At 37.1% G+C, this 16,971-nt stretch overlaps 1 protein-coding gene across 1 annotated transcript in view; it reads left to right on the forward strand.

Moving 5' to 3' along the window:
* The window catches only part of ss (spineless), a 268,611-nt gene that overhangs the window by 238,425 nt on the left and 13,215 nt on the right, over window positions 1-16,971 (forward strand). Inside the window, exon 4 of the mRNA XM_067759847.1 lies at window positions 4,693-4,782. Coding sequence (XP_067615948.1) covers window positions 4,693-4,782 — 90 coding nt within the window. The remainder of the gene's footprint in view (window positions 1-4,692; window positions 4,783-16,971) is intronic.

Here is a 16,971-nt window from a genome sequence, read left to right on the forward strand (position 1 = left end):
AGTCGGATTTCGGCCATTTTTTATACCAATACAAGGTGAGTTCAGATAAGTACGTGAACTGAGTTAAGTAAAGATATATCGATTTTTGCTCAAGTTATCGTGTTAACGGCCGAGCGGAAGGACAGACGGTCGACTGTGTATAAAAACTGGGCGTGGCTTCAACCAATTTCGCCCTTTTTCACAGGAATAAGTTATCGTCCCAGAAACTAAGCCCCTACCAAATTTCACAGGGATTGGTAAATTTTTGTTCGACTTATGGCATTAAAAGTATCCTAAACCAATTAAATGAATAAGGGCGGAGCCACGCCCATTTTGAAATTTTCTTTTATTTTTGCATTTTGTTGCACCATATCATTACTGGTGTTGAATGCTGACATAATTTACTTATATACTGTAAAGATATTAAATTTTTTGATAAAATTAGACTTAAAAAAAATTTTTTTTAAGTGGGCGTGGTCGTTCTCCGATTTTGATAATTTTTATTAAGCATACATATAATAATAGGAGTAACTTTCCTGCCAAATTTCATAATGATACCTTCAACGACTGCCAAATTACAGCTTGCAAAACTTTTAAATCACCTTCTTTTAAAAGTGGGCGATGCCACGCCCATTGTCCAAAATTTTACTGAGTTTCTATTCTGCGTTATAAGTTCAACTCACCTACCAAGTTTCGTCGCTTTATCCGTCTTTGGTAATGAATTATCGCACTTTTTCGGTTTTTCGAAATTTTCAATATCGAAAAAGTGGGCGTGGTTTTTGTCCGATATTTTTCATTTTAAACAGCGATCTGAGGTGAGTGCTTAGGAACCTACACACCAAATTTCATCAAGATACCTCAAAATTTACTCAAGTTATCGTATTAACGGACGGACGGACGGACGGACATGGCTCAATCAAATTTTTTTTCGATCCTGATGATTTTGATACATGGAAGTCTACATCTATCTCGATTCCTTTATACCTGTACAACCAACCGTTATCCAATCAAAGTTAATATACTGTGTGAGCTCTGCTCAACTGAGTATAAAAACTTGTTTCTAAAAATTGTTTTATATTGCTTTGCCCGGGGAGTGAATCCCAGGATATTCGGTGTGGATGGCGGAGCACGCTACCATTGCACCACCGCGGCCGCCATAAAAGCTGCGCAAGCTGAGGATTAATGAGTCAGTTTGCTTTTGTCACACTATAAGTGAAGCACGCGAGTAATTAAATTGTGGAGTATTACTTCAGTAATGTTGTGAATAAAGAACACTTTGCTATACTGAATATTTGAGATATGTATTCGACAGTTCAGCTATTCAGAAGCTATAACAGAAGGTGCAGAATAATCACGAATTTCCTGAAATCCGCTACACGACGTGTTGCAGATGTAGTGTGCTGGCCAGATTGGAGTACTTTAGAAATATTTTCTAAAGCAGGGTCCCCCGAGCTTAATTTGGCAAACTTTCTTGTGTATTATTACCATGAAAAGCTGCTCAATACATCTGCATTAGCAGATGCCGTTCAGATTCGATATGAAACATTAAGGTCTTATCATTGAAAAGAGGGAACTGTTGGCTCACGAAGAGTGATAGCAAATGTATGTAGTATTTTCCAAAAGAACGCAGTTGTGTTCCAACATAGGTACTAGTTTTTGATAGGGTTTTTTAGTTTGGTCATTCAGAGGCCGCCGCCAGTGAAAATTCATCTGCCATGCATTCGCAGTCGGCATAAAACATGTAGGCCCGTAATGTCCCGTCTATTTGTAGGAAAAATTAAAAGTAGCACGACGAAAAATGGATGGGATGGCCTAAAATCTCATCGGAGGTTATCGCGCCTAGCATTTATTTTATTTCTTTATTGAGCAAACTTCTGGTAACACAATGGACTCATTCAGTCTATGTGAGGTCCTCACGGACCGGCTAATTCCCCAATTATAGGAAAATTTAAAAAGCAGCTACCAAAAATTTAAAAACAATCTAAGCGTTCTAAAATCCGGGCATTGTTAAAATTCGAGCAACTGAAATTATGAATGGCCTAAACAACAAAAACAATTGTAGCAATCAAGGAAGATTAATATAATTCAGGCAAAATACTAAAAAACAGTGTATGAGTGAAAATAAACTTTATTCATCGCAATCACAATCATAACAGCATCCACAAAATCTTTTACTTTAATCAAACTTCATTCAGGTTTGCGCACAATCCAGCCACAGCTTCCACAACAATGTGGCACATTGCTTTAATTGCTGGCCATTTCCTGGTTTCCCTGTTTTATAAACCGATCTTCATATTAATTGACAACACGTACATACATACATACATTTGGACGTGTTATATATGTGTATGTGTGTTTTGGTGTTTTCTTTTGAAGCGTGATCTTTTGATGATCATTGTGGCGCTAAAAAACGTTACTCTTTCATTCATTAAATATTTGTTGTATACATTTTTTTTCTTTTCTTTTTTTGATGACTGTAAATATGATGGATTAATCTTCATTACAACAGAGTCAATGGCGACAATGACAACTAAAACAAAAACATTGATATTTTTAAACTTATATGCAATATACATGTATCCACATACCTCTCACACGGTATTGTTGGTGGTCTCAGCAATTTCTTTCCCCTTCGAGGCCTCGTCGACTTCGCCGACACCAGCGGCAAAGTATGCAGTGGCGGTATTTTGTGTTTGATTTGTTGGTTGGTGGCAATTATTATGTCTTTCGTATGTCAAGCAAAAATTTTTTAAATATCTGTGGTTTATATTTTTTATGAGTTGACGAGATGTTTTTGAATATTAGTTGGTAGATTATAATTAAGCAAAACTGTCAATCAATCAATTGTTAATATGAACTTTATTGCCAAATTGTATTCTAGAGGAAACGGATATCAATATGACAGTTGAAATGAGATCGTAATGAGTATGGAATTAGCTTAGCCCCGTTTTGTTGGACTTGGCTTAAAGCGAGTTAAACAAGCAAAGCATTGCTGACCCTGGCAGGACTAAAACAAACACTTAGTTAATGACATGTTCTATAGAGTGCTGTGAGAGTAAAGATATTTGTTGTCTACAGAAATTTATGCATGAAACAGCCCTTTTAATGTTTTAAAAAAGGTATCGGCACATTTTTAGATTGATAAGAAACGCTAGTGTTAGCTATAACTATCAACGGAACCGTTGCTTGGTAAGGATGTAGTTTTGAATAAGGGCGATCTCGACCTTGGATAACTTCTTCGGAGATGGACTTCCATGAGAAAGTGACACGTCAAAACTCCAATCACCATTCATTTATGAACCATAGTGACACCATTAATTTCAGCAGACCGCTTGTTATCCACTTCCGGCCAAAAAGATATCGCTATCCAGCAAGTGAAAGTATGCACCCAGTAGTTGCTTAGCTGACTTGAGCCCCATCTATGGCCGAGCAAGGCTTATGTGACGAAGGGTATTCCTTATTCCCTGCAGCCATTTACATTCGGTTCAATTGTACATCAGGAATTTTCATAGCACCCTCATTCGCACCACAGTTGAACTTATGGCTTTAACTGCTTGGCTATCCGAGTAGATGATGAGTTCTCTAACCGTAGTAGCATCTCATCCACCGCATTTTTAATTGCGGAAACCATGGATTGTAAGGCTTTACCGTGATCAATCAACTCAAACTCGTGGCTTATATCGATTTCCTGCGAAAAAAACCGCTCCTCCAATCTTCCGTGGACCTGAACCATCCGTGATCGAGTTAACCAGTCCACTGCCCCCTATTAATTATTTTCCCTCCTCTTTTATCGAGATGATGACTTCTATGAATCTTGCACGGAGAGCAGCTGTTAGCATAATATAATCTGTCTTGTCTGGGATGAACTCAAATTTGGTAAGAATGCTGCAATGCTCGGAATGAGAAAGCCCATAGCCCATGTCACGAAGCCTGGTCAAGGTAGGTGTTGTTCTAAGATCGCCGATAATACAAACTAGCGCTTACCTTGTACTGACCCCAAAAACTACACATTAGAGTGAGATCGACTTCACTAGCTTTTCATAAATCCCGTGCACTACACTTGGCGAGAGTCCCGAGCTCTTATCCTGTAACAGCACATCACAGGGCAACCGAGGCTTTCTTAGATCTATCCAGATACTTTAAAAGAATCTACAAGAATGGCTTGAAATCGAGTCTAAATAGCCCTGCATAATATCGCACAGGCTATACAGACATTTACTCCGACAACGATTTCCCAGCAACAATTTTATACGAGGTTTACCGGATATCTGCTGACGTGCTTCATGTGGAAGAAAAATGGCATCAGCCAATTAGCCTCAGAGCCATATGCCCTTTGGTTATGTATTCCATATCCGTTCCAGATTTAAAGGATTGGTAAACAACAAGTAAAATAGCGGCTTTATGGTGGTTCGTGAAATGAATGGTCTAGATCTTCAAAAACTTGTAGTGTTAATTGAGTTTATTAGGTTAAAAATTATGTCATTGGACACAACAGAACTTCAAACCTTAATTAAACTTTAGAGGAGTTCTCTATTTTGCAGAACCTAGACAAGAGTACCTGGGTCACTTAACAGGGGCATATCTGCCTTATCCCTGATGTACAAATCACAATCCTCTTTTTGCAGTCTTCAGACTTTAGCCTACTAAGTTTATCAAATCCATTCTTAAAATTTTATTTTGTCTTTAAACCTGTTTCATATTTTTCTCTTGCAGGCTCTAAATGGATTTCTAATGATACTGACATGCGAAGGCGAGGTCTTCTTTGCAACGCACAGCATCGAGAGCTATTTGGGTTTTCATCAGGTGAGTAATAAATAAACACAAATATTAAGAATACCTTGGGGTATTTGGTTGTTTGTTTGTATTTATGAACAACAAATTTCTTAAGGGATATATAATTTGAAGGAATGTTAGGGAACACCACACACCAAACATGCACGCCCATACCTCACTACCTCTTGGCTACCATTTTTTTTTTTTTTATAAATGAAATACTATTTTAGTTGTTTCTTTGACTATTTGGTTGACTATTTGATTATATCTGGCTGAATTTTGTGAATGAAATCAACTTCGTATTAACTTTTCACATTTCTTGAGCAACTCATACACGGCATACACACAAACATACATACTTATGATGTAGATTTTGTGTTGAGTACCTGTCCATACATACCAAATACATAAATATAATTAACTTTATCCTCTTTTCAAAAATTTTAATTGTTGGTGATTATGAAATGCGCTACCGTCTTTGATTTGTGTTTAATTGCTTTTTGAATACGATACAGCGATTTCTAGTTTTTCATAAGTTTTGTTTTGAAAAGAAACCAAAAATTTGAAATAAATAAATTTAAATACATATGTATAAAGTATTCGTAAAATCCATTATTACTTTTACCAAAGATCTCTCAACAGTGGGTTGCGTGAGGAAGTTTTTGCGCTTGAGGCTTTTCTGTAAGTGAATGAGGGATATCATAAATACGCGGATCGTGCCATTCAGTAACAGAGAATCCACATAATTACTACATAATTAGGTTGGCCTCGGGGCCTACTGGCTCGCTAGTATCACCAGTCTAGTCATGCGTATTTTTTGTCGAAAATGTTTGAAAGGCTAATGGGCTTTGGATACTTCGGAAGTGTCACTCAGCCATCATAAGGTGGAATCAACTGAAAATACGAATATCTGTAGTTAAACAACTTCCGGCATTTTAAATATCGATATTTCGCATTTTCGAAGTTCGAATCATATGTATGTATGTATGTATTTATTTGAAAATTTGTATATTTTTCCTTTGTATATTTTTCCTTTGTAAAAGATTTTGGGGAAATTATCTAGGCGACATCAGGACGGACAAGGCGACAGCTGTTATGATTATGTGCGCTTTCTACGAGGTCCAATTATCGACTCGGACCATCACCTTGTGGCAGCCAAGATACGTACATGGCTCTGTGCAGCAAAGAAAATGCGAGGAGGAAACAAGGAAAGTTTACCATCTAAAAGCTGCTGGTGAAACAGACAGCTGACGAATATTCCACTCGGCTCTCACACCTACTCACCGAGAGCAATCTTCGAACTGATGATGTGACTGGAGCATATGGAGCATGGAGCATATCTCTCTCATGCCGCTGCTAGGACCACAGGTTTCCAGCCATCCCCCAAAAACAACTGGTTCGATGAGGAATATCGCGCTGCCTCGTAAAAGGACGCTACTTATATAGAGCGTGATTGTAAGGCGAAGAAGGAAGAGATACGCCTATTTGGAAGGGAAAAGCGTGAGGCAGAACGGCGTGAATGCGAGGAGCTTCAGATGCTGACTCCTCAGCAGGGATGGAACACTTGTGGATGGAACACTTCTCCTCATTGCTAACTAGCGATGGAGAATATGAGCCCGTTAGCCTAATCGCCCATTTAGGAAATCACGTTCGGAAACCGACTATGATGGATGGCAATATTCCGTCTAAGAAGTCACAAGGCACCAGGTAATGACGGAATACTCGCCGAGCGCTTCAAACACGAAGGCGAAAAGTGGATAAAGAGCTATGCGAGAGACTGAAGCCCAAAATCAACAAACTGATTGTACCTTACAGTGCGACTTCATACGTAGTAAATCCACTATCCACCGTGTCTTCATGATGCGCCAGTTCTTGAGAGGACTCAAGAGAATCGCGGAATTTAAGAGCCCTGGAAAGAGAACAAGGCTCTGCCAAATGACATCGAGCAACTCCACCAGCTTCGTAAGGATAAGGAAGGACTTCTCCGACCCATTCCAAACCAAATGAACCTTCAGACAAGGCGTCTCCCTTTCGTGCGATTTCTTTAACAAAATGCTGGAGAAGATACCTGTAGCAGCCTAACTAAACCGTGATGGTACAATCTTTTATAAAAGCGTACAATTACTGGCGAATGCTGATGATATTGATATTATTGGTATGAACAAACGCGCTGGGAGTTCTGCCTTCTCGGGATAAGATAAGGAAGCAAAAAAGTGGGACTTGCGTTAAATGAAGACAAGACAAAGTACTTCTTGTCAGCCAAGAAAGAATCGGCGCATTCGCGCCTTGGCAGCCACGTGACTGTTTACGGATATATTTTCGAGACTGTGGATGATTTCGTCTATTTGGGAACCAGTATTAACAGCAAGCATAGAAATCATAACTCTTGCCAACAAGTGCTACTTTGGACTGAGTAGGCAATTTAAAAGTAAAGTCCTCTGTTGACGAACAAAAATCACGCTCTACAAGTCGCTCATCATACCTGTCTTTATGTGGGGCTCGGAATCATGGACGGTGTCAAAAGAAAATGAGATAGATCTTGGAGTGTTCGGGAGAAAAGCTCTCCGGAAGGAAATATAATTATGAGCTGAATGAGCTTTACGCAAATATGACGACAATGCCGCGAATAAAAATCCAAAGGCTTCGCTGGCTAGGTCATGTTATGCGAATGGACGAAGGCGCTCCGACCAAGAAAGCACTTCAGTCGACGCCGCAGTTTGGAAACAGACGAAGGGGGAGACCTCCACTGAGCTGGAAGAGGCAGGTGGAGGAAGAAATAGCCACCCTTGGTACTCCCAATTGGCGTCAGTTATCGCGAAACAGGGATAGCTGTTGATGGTACAACCCCGACACTGATGACGGCACAAGGTCGATTGAACTTATGACCACTGCATTTTAATTCGTTGGACCATGTTTATGTCTGCATAAAACTCGTACAGCTCATCATTAAATCTTCTTCGGTACTCGTCGTATAGGTCGATAGATCTCTCGAAGAACTTTTCTTTCGAGCCGCTTCATCTGATGTTGTCATGGTCCATGCTTCTGATCCATATATCAGAACGGTTCCGATAAGAGACTTGTAAAGCAAGATTTTCGTTTGCCGAAAGAGGACTTAACTTTTCAATTGCCTACCTAGTCCAAAGTACATTTATTGGCAATAGTTATTCTTCACCTTGGCAACCACGCTACTGTTGAGAAAAAATTACTGTCAATATCGTGCATATGGTGGAAAAAACATAAACATGATTATAAAATTAGTAAACTACGCAGTTAGAGTACCAAACTTCATTAGCGTGTTAAAATATTTTTGAAAATTTTCATTGGTTTTTTTTAAAAGAGGGAAGGAGAAAAAGACTGAGAAAGAGTTAGAGTTCGAATTTTACGAATACAGAGATATAGGGATAGATAGAAGGGGAAAGAAAAAGAGGAAAAACGAGACACAAAGGAAGAGAAATGCAGAGGGATGAGAAAATGAAAGGATAAGGAAAATGGGTAGAGGGGGGGAGGAAGAGTAAGAGGTAAAAACGTCTTAGAAGTTATGCAGATAGACCAAAGTTAGGGCAGAACAACGTCTGCCGGCTCTGCTAGTTGTTCATAAAAACGGTGAAATCGAAAAACATATTTCACAGGAACATTTTTGTGTAGAACCCGACGTGCAAAAATACTTCCTATTGGATAGGGTACAATGAATTTTTTTTATACAGTCTATTGTTCATACCATACTACATTTACATATGTATGTACATATGTATATATGCATGGACATGTGGAGTCATATAAACATTAAACCGATCTATGGCCACTGAACTCCAGATGAAGTCTTAATTTTTAATTGATATGCCAAAGTGGGCTGTACAAATGTCGATTTACACATTTACAACTAAATTAAAAAAATGTGCACAAATATACTCACTTGTTAACTATACACTTTAGCGTACATATGTACACATGTTCATACATTCTGATGTAATTTTATTTTAACAATTGAACTGCATCCTGATATTGGATGTCAGAAAAAGCTGCAACACAAGCGGCTTAACAAATGCGTTGCAACCCAAATCATGTAGCACCAAACAATTTTTTATTTAAAAAAATTTTTATTTTTGCTTAGCAATGTTTAAACAGGCAAACATATCCAAATAATCTCAAAAAATTCATCCGCAAATATATAAAAAACGAATCGAATCGAACAACAATAAAGTGTTGCAAATATGTAACACTTGCTTACCAGCAACTTCATTAAAACAACAGAGAAAAATCTGTAAAATTCAATTTTGGAAATATTATCGGGACTTGTTTCGGGATACAATAACCTCAAGCTATTGTCCGAAATTTGGATGAGAAAAATTTTCCGGAATATTTATCCAGTCCTTCAGTCCCGCCGATTTTGGCCGAATTGTACGAACCTTACCAGTCATCTCATTTATATAACTGACATTGTGCCCTATGCATAAAAATGAGAATTTTTTCAGGCAAGATTTTTTGAGTAAGGGATGGCGTTATAACACTCAAGATATTGAGTTTGAGCAGATGCTCGTTTTTAATGCGTGTGGCTCACTATTTTTGTGGTTGGTGCTATTTAAAACTCAATTTTAAATTTTTGCGTCTCTAATGTGATATCTTAACTTTGACCTCTGTGCAACACCTTTAGCCGTCTCTCGTTTTACCTCTTCTTTCTATATCCCATTTTCTTCTATTTTTCTTAATCATGTATGGAGTCCCTATACACTCAAAGAAAAAATCGTTCTAAACGAACGAAACACGTTCAAATTTAAGAACATTCGTTTAAAAAAGTCTGTTAAGTACGTTTTTTCTTAACTCGTGACCGATGGGCTTGTTTTAAGAACGGTTTTTCCAAGCACACCGTTCGTATTTTATGACCAGTTTGGTATTGATGTGTGAACCTTCTGTGCTCATTTTAAGCACTATTTGCGTTTGATTTAAGATTTTGTGTTCTCACGCTTCGAGAACAATTTGTGGTCGATTTAACATTTTTCGGTCTCAATTCTAGAACGGTTTGTGATTGACCTTTGGGGGGAGTGGGGAAGGTAATTTTTTCAAGTAGTATCCATTCATTTATTTTTTTTATTAATAAATAATTTGTTGTCATTAATAAAAAATATTAATAACAAAACAAATTATTATTAAAATTCCAAAAGGTTTGAAAAACGCATATTATGCATTTTTTAATATAGGTGTCTTATCGACAAATTTTTCTTCATTGTTTACTATATAGTTTGGCAACTTAATTCGAGGTTATGTTGCGAATAGAGTAGAAGGAACTCGCAGGCCGTGAAAATAGGCACTCGAATGGAGTGGAATGAAGAACAGTAGGAAGACCAGAGTTGCATTGGATCAATCATTGCATCAATATTAAAGATAAATTTAGAAAAAATAATTAAATACTTGAGTATAAGCAAACATTTTCTTTCAATTACTGCAATCAAGGTGTCCTTGATGATATATATTCCAAAATTATAACATTTTATATCTGTTTAAAATTTTAACTTCAATTTCCCTAAGATTTCCGTAATATGGCCATTAGTGATGTTTGTGTGTGTGTGCAAATTTTGAGCGATCAGCTGTTAGTTGCGCTACTTGGTAAAGTTTACAATGTTTTTCTTATTTGATGATGTAATTTGAATATATATTTACAATATTTCATAACAAGGTTGAGAATTACCTGTGCATATGTCAATGGAACTGAACGAAAAATAAGAGTTAAAAAAATAGAATATAAAAAATTGTTTGAAAAAACTTCAGAGTTTGACGGCCATCGAACTCGCGCCACACGATCGCAACCGCAACATCATAGCCGCTGCGCCTCTACAACTGATTCATAGGTTGTGCCAAATGTTGTATTTAACATTTTAATGCACACGAATTGTACCGTTTCTTTTTTCCTAAACTTAATTTAAGAACATTGTTCTCATTAAAGAACTTTTGTTCATCTTTTAAGACCAGCCGTTCTCTTTTCAAGAAAACGGTTGCCAGTTCAAGAACAAGGTTGTTGTTTTGAGCACAGGTCGTTCGTTTTTCAAGAACAAAAAAGTAAGAACATGAAAAGCTTGAATTGAGTCCGGTGGTGCTGGATTTTAGAACGGCGTTTTTCTCTGAGTGTACCAAATATTGGATACTTGCTTCAAATGACCAACCGATTTCAATATTTTTGTTTTTATAAACAACTTCGAAACTATATGACACTAACGCCGCTAAATTTTAATACTCGTGTTCTTTTTAATTAATAAGATACAGATAGATAATTAAGACGTTCTTCTGCCCGATAATATTCCTCCCTGCGATGTAACTGCTCTCCTAGTTAACAGAGGCATTTGTCATATTGTAGTTTCTGCAAAAATAAAATAATTAAAAACGAAGAGTGTGATGACTAGTACCTAGGACCTACCAAATTATTTTCTAGCTTTTATTATTATTATTACTTCATGTAAGTATTGTTTTCAATAAAACCGTTTAACTTAAAAATTTTTTTTAATTATTTTATTTTCAAGCTTTTAGTCTTTATGTAATTGCCATTTATTTCTTATTCTATTTAGTTCATTTACTGACTCATTATTACAAGGACTCTTTCCTGACAATTTGTTACAATATAAGTCCTCAATACATAATCCTGCCAAAGACATTACTCGACTCTGCGCCACGTATGCTTGTCCCTCCTCGAACTCCAAAATATTTTGATGTCACTTCTACCGGACTGTATGTAATATTTGTTCCAAATATGAGCCAATTCGGTCATCATAGGTAGCTTTCTATTCGTGTATGTATTATGTGTTCCACATATGGACCAAATCGGACCACAAATACGATTTTTTTGAATATCTCGGCCTTTGCGCCACCTAGCGGGGATTTTTTTTTCAAAGGTCGCTTTCTATTCTTGTATGTATTATGTGTTCCAAATATGAGCCAAATCGGATCACAAATACGATTTTTGCGAATATCTCAATCCTTGCGCCACCTAGCGGCGATTTTTTTTCCAAGGTCGCTTTCTATTCTTGTATGCATTATGTGTTCCAAATATGAGCGAAATCGGACCACAAATATGATTTTTGCGAATATCTCGATCCTTGCGCCACTTAGCGGCGATTTTTTTTCATAGGTCGCATTCTATTCTTGTATGTATTATGTGTTCCAAATATGAGCCAGATCGGATCACAAATACGAATTTTGTGAATAATTCGATCCTTGCGCCACCTAGCGGCGATTTTTTTCTTATTATTGCTTGCCCCTCCTCCAACTCCAAAATATTTTGATGTCACTTCTACCGGACTGTATGTAATATTTGTTCCAAATATGAGCCAAATCGGACATCATAGGTCGCTTTCTATTCATGTATGTATTATGTGTTCCACATATGGGCCAAATCGGACCACAAATACGATTTTTTTTAATAATTCGATCCTTGCGCCACCTAGCGGCGATTTTTTTTCATAGGTCGCTTTCTATTCTTGTATGTATTATGTGTTCCAAATATGAGCCAGATCGGACCACAAATACGATTTTTGTGAATAATTCGATCCTTGCGCCACCTAGCGGCGATTTTTTTCATAGGTCGCTTTCTATTCTTGTATGTATTATGTATTCCAAATATGAGCCAAATCGGACCACAAATACGACTTTTGTGAATATCTCGATCCTTGCGCCACCTAGCGGCGATTTTTTTCTTATTATTGCATTGTCATCGGGTTCTGAACTATATTCCAAGTTTCAACCTTGTAGCTTATCGGGAAGTTACTTAAATTTCAATTACAAAATTCGTGCAAGGAGCCAACCAGCCTGTGAAGTCAAGCTAAATAAAACCGTTTAAAAATGTGTGTATCTTCTTACCTCTCCCTCCTTGTCAGCATGTTTGATCAATATTTCTCCTTTTATCTTCCTTCTTTCTCTTTCTGGATGTATCTCCCCTATACTCCCACTTTCTTTCTTCAACCTCCCTCTATTTTTCTTCATCTTCTCCCCTTCTTTTACTTCCTCTCCTTCCTTTTCCCCCTCTCGCTTATCCACTCTTATTCCTACTCTTACCTTATTTAAAGCCCTCGCTAACACATCCAATTTGATACCCATATTGTGAAATCGCATTCTAGGGACACTCTGATCCACATTTGGTCTATACATATATCAAAAATGCGTTAATATATGTGACCCGGCCTAAGAAAAGGTGGCTTATGACTCAAAAAAGAAATTGTGAGAAACAGCTGTAAAAGATAAACAATGCATTTCTTCAGTTTCTTAGTAGTACATAGTAATTTTTTTTGAGTCATAAGTCACCATTTCATAGGCCTACTACTAAGAAACTGAAGAAATGCGTTGTTTATCTTTAACAGCTGTTTCTTGTTTTTTAAGTCATGAGCCACCTTTTCATAGGCCGGGTCACATATATGTATTTAACGCGACAATAGTTACCTAAAGTTTTTAAGGGCGGAAAGCCTAATTCCACAGATAACAAAAGCCTGAATAATTTGCTGCCTGTTACTATGTAAAACACAGTACCATTGCGGCGATGTGTCGGTCCCTGGTCGGAAGCTAGGTAAATTTCAAGCAAACGGCGACAATCACATGATTGATTACATAAGGTGGGATCCTTGACCAGTTCCCGATATTAGAGGTTTCTCCTATATTAACTTGGTCAATGAAGTACCCATGTAGTCGGCCCCTGGATCACTCTTCGAAAACATAATAAAGGAAACGGACCAAATTGTGAATCTAAAGCGTCCCCAAATCTCCTTGAGCAAGCACATATAATTTCACCAAAATCGATCCAGTCGTTTAGGAAGAGCTCAGTCACCAACACACATACAGAAGAAAAACATATATTAAGATATTTTTGACCTAGGTATTTCAATTTGAAGGGATGAGACTGGACAATCGGTGATTTATAACCACCCTAATGCAAGTACATCCTAATATTGTTAGTGTTACTTAAGAAGCATCCGAATCGGTATCCCGAATATTTGGTAAAGAAAGGATTTTCAACTCTATTAACTTACGGATGCATAGGAATATGACTTTCTGCAAAAGTTCAGATTGCTGAAGGGGAAGATGTTTGTGTTTTTGCTGCAATATTAGCGCACAAAGCAAACAAAGCTACAAGCTAATAATATTGCTTTCAAATCCAACCACAGCAGAGGAACGCAACTCTATCAAGTCAAGTTCAGTAAAACAAGTAAAATTAAGCTCAAAAGCAAACTAACCTAACAAGAGCCAAGCAACAGAAGTTACTGGAATTCCCTACAAGAACCTCGAACACATACACACGCACTCCATATTGCCACTCAATACCAAAGCCCTGCCTGCAACAAGAATCTGTAAATGCGTTCGTTTTAACGCCAATCAAAGGTCAAAATAGCAGTTGGTTAAGAATGCGCGTTTTGCCTTTGTTTGATTTTGCTTCTTTTGCTTTTTCTTGTCCTTTACTTTATTTCATTTCAGGTGCGTTCTGCGATTGCGTAATCCACCCGCTGACCACAATTTTATTTATAGTCAGTTTCCTGCTGAACAAGTTGAATTTTTTTGAATACGGGCTATTGACAATAAAACGGTTAGAATTGCTGAAGAGCAATGTAGCAAATAAAGAAAAAAAGGCGTGAGTACCAAGCGCTCGTGAAGTTCAATGTGGAAACATTCCGACATACGTTTAGAAAGCTGATGTTTTCATGGTAACTCGCCCAAGAGTTGAAGTTAAACCCAAACAGAGACCACGTTACCAGAAAAAAAAAAAATTGACCTTTTTAAGAAGGGCTTCGTGGGCTTCTTATCTGTTTGTTGTTAGCTTGTTATCGCCGCGCCACCGTGACTTCATAGTAATGTTTGCTATCGACAAAAATCGATAACACGCCTAAAAACACATTAACAAACTCCGATAAAAATTCAATGCCTTTTCGATATAAAATCGGTATTTGACAAACTATCGATAGGATTTCGATAATACGCGATAAGTTTGCAATAATTTTTCGATAATAAATTGATAATTTACCGTTAACTTTTGATAGCAAATCGATAACTTGACGATAAAGTTTTGCTAACATATCAATAACTTTTCAATAAATAATCGGTTGCTTTTCGATATTTAATCTATAAATGTTCTAATAAAAATCTTATTGATAACACTTGTTATCATTAAAAAGCTTATAGCACATCGATAGCAAATCGATAACTCGTCGATAACACACCTACAACAAACCAATTACTCATCGATAACAATCCGTCAATTCTTCGATAACAAGTTGATAACAGTTCGTCCAGTTTTGAGTTCGAATCCGGATTTGTTAACGGTTTTGGCGCTTTCCTTACCTTTCCCCTTCTTTCCTGCACTTCACTTTCCTTTCTTTTGTTTTTTTTCCTTTTATTTCCTTTCTTTTAATTTCAAACTTTAGTTACATATTTGTTATCATATTTATTTCACTCGAAAAATTACGTTCAGCGGCGAAGTTGGGGCCGGCCTCTGGCTCTGCTTCCATAGACAGGTTCCGATCATAATACCTTTTTCGACAGAGCATCATCTCCATCGCATAACATGACCTAGCCAGGGTACCCACTGTGCTGAACTAAGTTGATGTCTGCATAAATCTCGTACAGTTCATCACTAAATCTTCTATGGTACTCGCCGACGCCAACGCGTAAAAGCCCGTAAAACTTTCGAAGAACTATTCGCTCGAACACTCCCAGAGCCGCCTCATTTAATGTTGTCAGTAAGGGGTATATTTTTTATAGACAGATTTTTAAAAAAGTTTGACAGTCCCGTCTACTCTATCAGAGCAGACACCTGTGATGGATGCCGGAATTCTGTTTCCAAACTGAAACCATCCACATTCCATATACAGAAAAAAACTTTAATATCATTCCGAGCTCGATAACTTTATTTATAGTGGATAAAAAAATTGGAGCCTACAACAAAGCGCACACATTTGAGGGCGCCGCTGACCATAAAACCGACTATCGCAAACGTAGAATAACTGTGAGACAAAAATTTATTATTACCGATTGTGTCTCAATTTAGCAGGTCAACTCCTTTTTTAAATTCATAACAAGCAAGTCCCCACACACAAAGGTGAAATAAAAACAACGAAATCGCAGCCCATCGATTATCTGCCGCACGAGCAACAATAATACGCCAAGTCAGATTTTCAATTTACTCACTTTATGATTTATAAACCATTCAACCAATAAAGAAATCAATAAAAGATGCGAACAAATAAGACAATATAAAAAAACGTATTGGTAGCAAAATCTCAAAAAACACGCCAAGTGCATAGGCTTACGAGCTACAGCAGCTACTGATCTTGAATCTTTTGACGTAGAATATGTCTTACTCGCCTTACCCAGAAAACTTTCTAAGGAATTGCCGTTTCATGCTTTTTCTACCGGACTTCGAAGTTAGTTTTCCTGCTGGGAGGATAGAAGACATCGATACAACAAAATAACCACAACTGCGTGGAATAAGATATTTAGAAAAAAATTTGTATTACCAAAAAAGTTGCCAGTATCAAAATAATACGTTCCAAAAAAATAGCGGCTCTGAAAATGTAACCGGTTCCAAACAAGTTATTGATTACAGGAAGGAAACTGGTTGAAAAAAATTGGTCGGTTCAAAGAAAAAATACCGCTTCAAAAACAGTAACCGATTCAATCAAAGTAACCGGATAAAAGAAAAGAACCGGTTTCATAAAAATAACTGAATCAAAATAGCTTATCGTAGCCAAAAAATAACCCAAAGGTTCTCAAAAAATAACTCATTCCAAAGAAATAAACGGTTACAAGAATGTCAGAAACCAGTTCCAAAAAAACCGATTCCAAAAACGAAACCGATTCAGAGAACAGATCGTCTTAAAATAAAAAAAACAGTTGCAAAAAGTTACTTCTTCCTTTACCAGAAAATAACCGGTGAGTAAAGTACCTGGTTCAAAAAAGTAAGAACAAGTGAATTTCTTTAAGGCCACATCTTACTCAAAAACTGAGAGTTTTGATTTACATCATAAAAGCTTTTAAGTTCTAGAGACTAAGATTAATTAATTGGTATTGGTGTATGTATGTATGTGGATTGTTTTCTATATTTGGTCAATTTGTATACCCGAAACTTTAAGATTTTGAGGTCATCATAATTGATTGGGAAGTATGTACATTGTAAAGCACCCACAAAAATCGTTAAAAGAAAATATATTATTGTTGTTTTACGATTTACTACTACAAATGATAGATCTTTTTTAT

This window comes from Eurosta solidaginis, chromosome 1 (genome assembly GCF_040869045.1).
Source record: "Eurosta solidaginis isolate ZX-2024a chromosome 1, ASM4086904v1, whole genome shotgun sequence".
Taxonomy (NCBI): domain Eukaryota; kingdom Metazoa; phylum Arthropoda; class Insecta; order Diptera; family Tephritidae; genus Eurosta; species Eurosta solidaginis.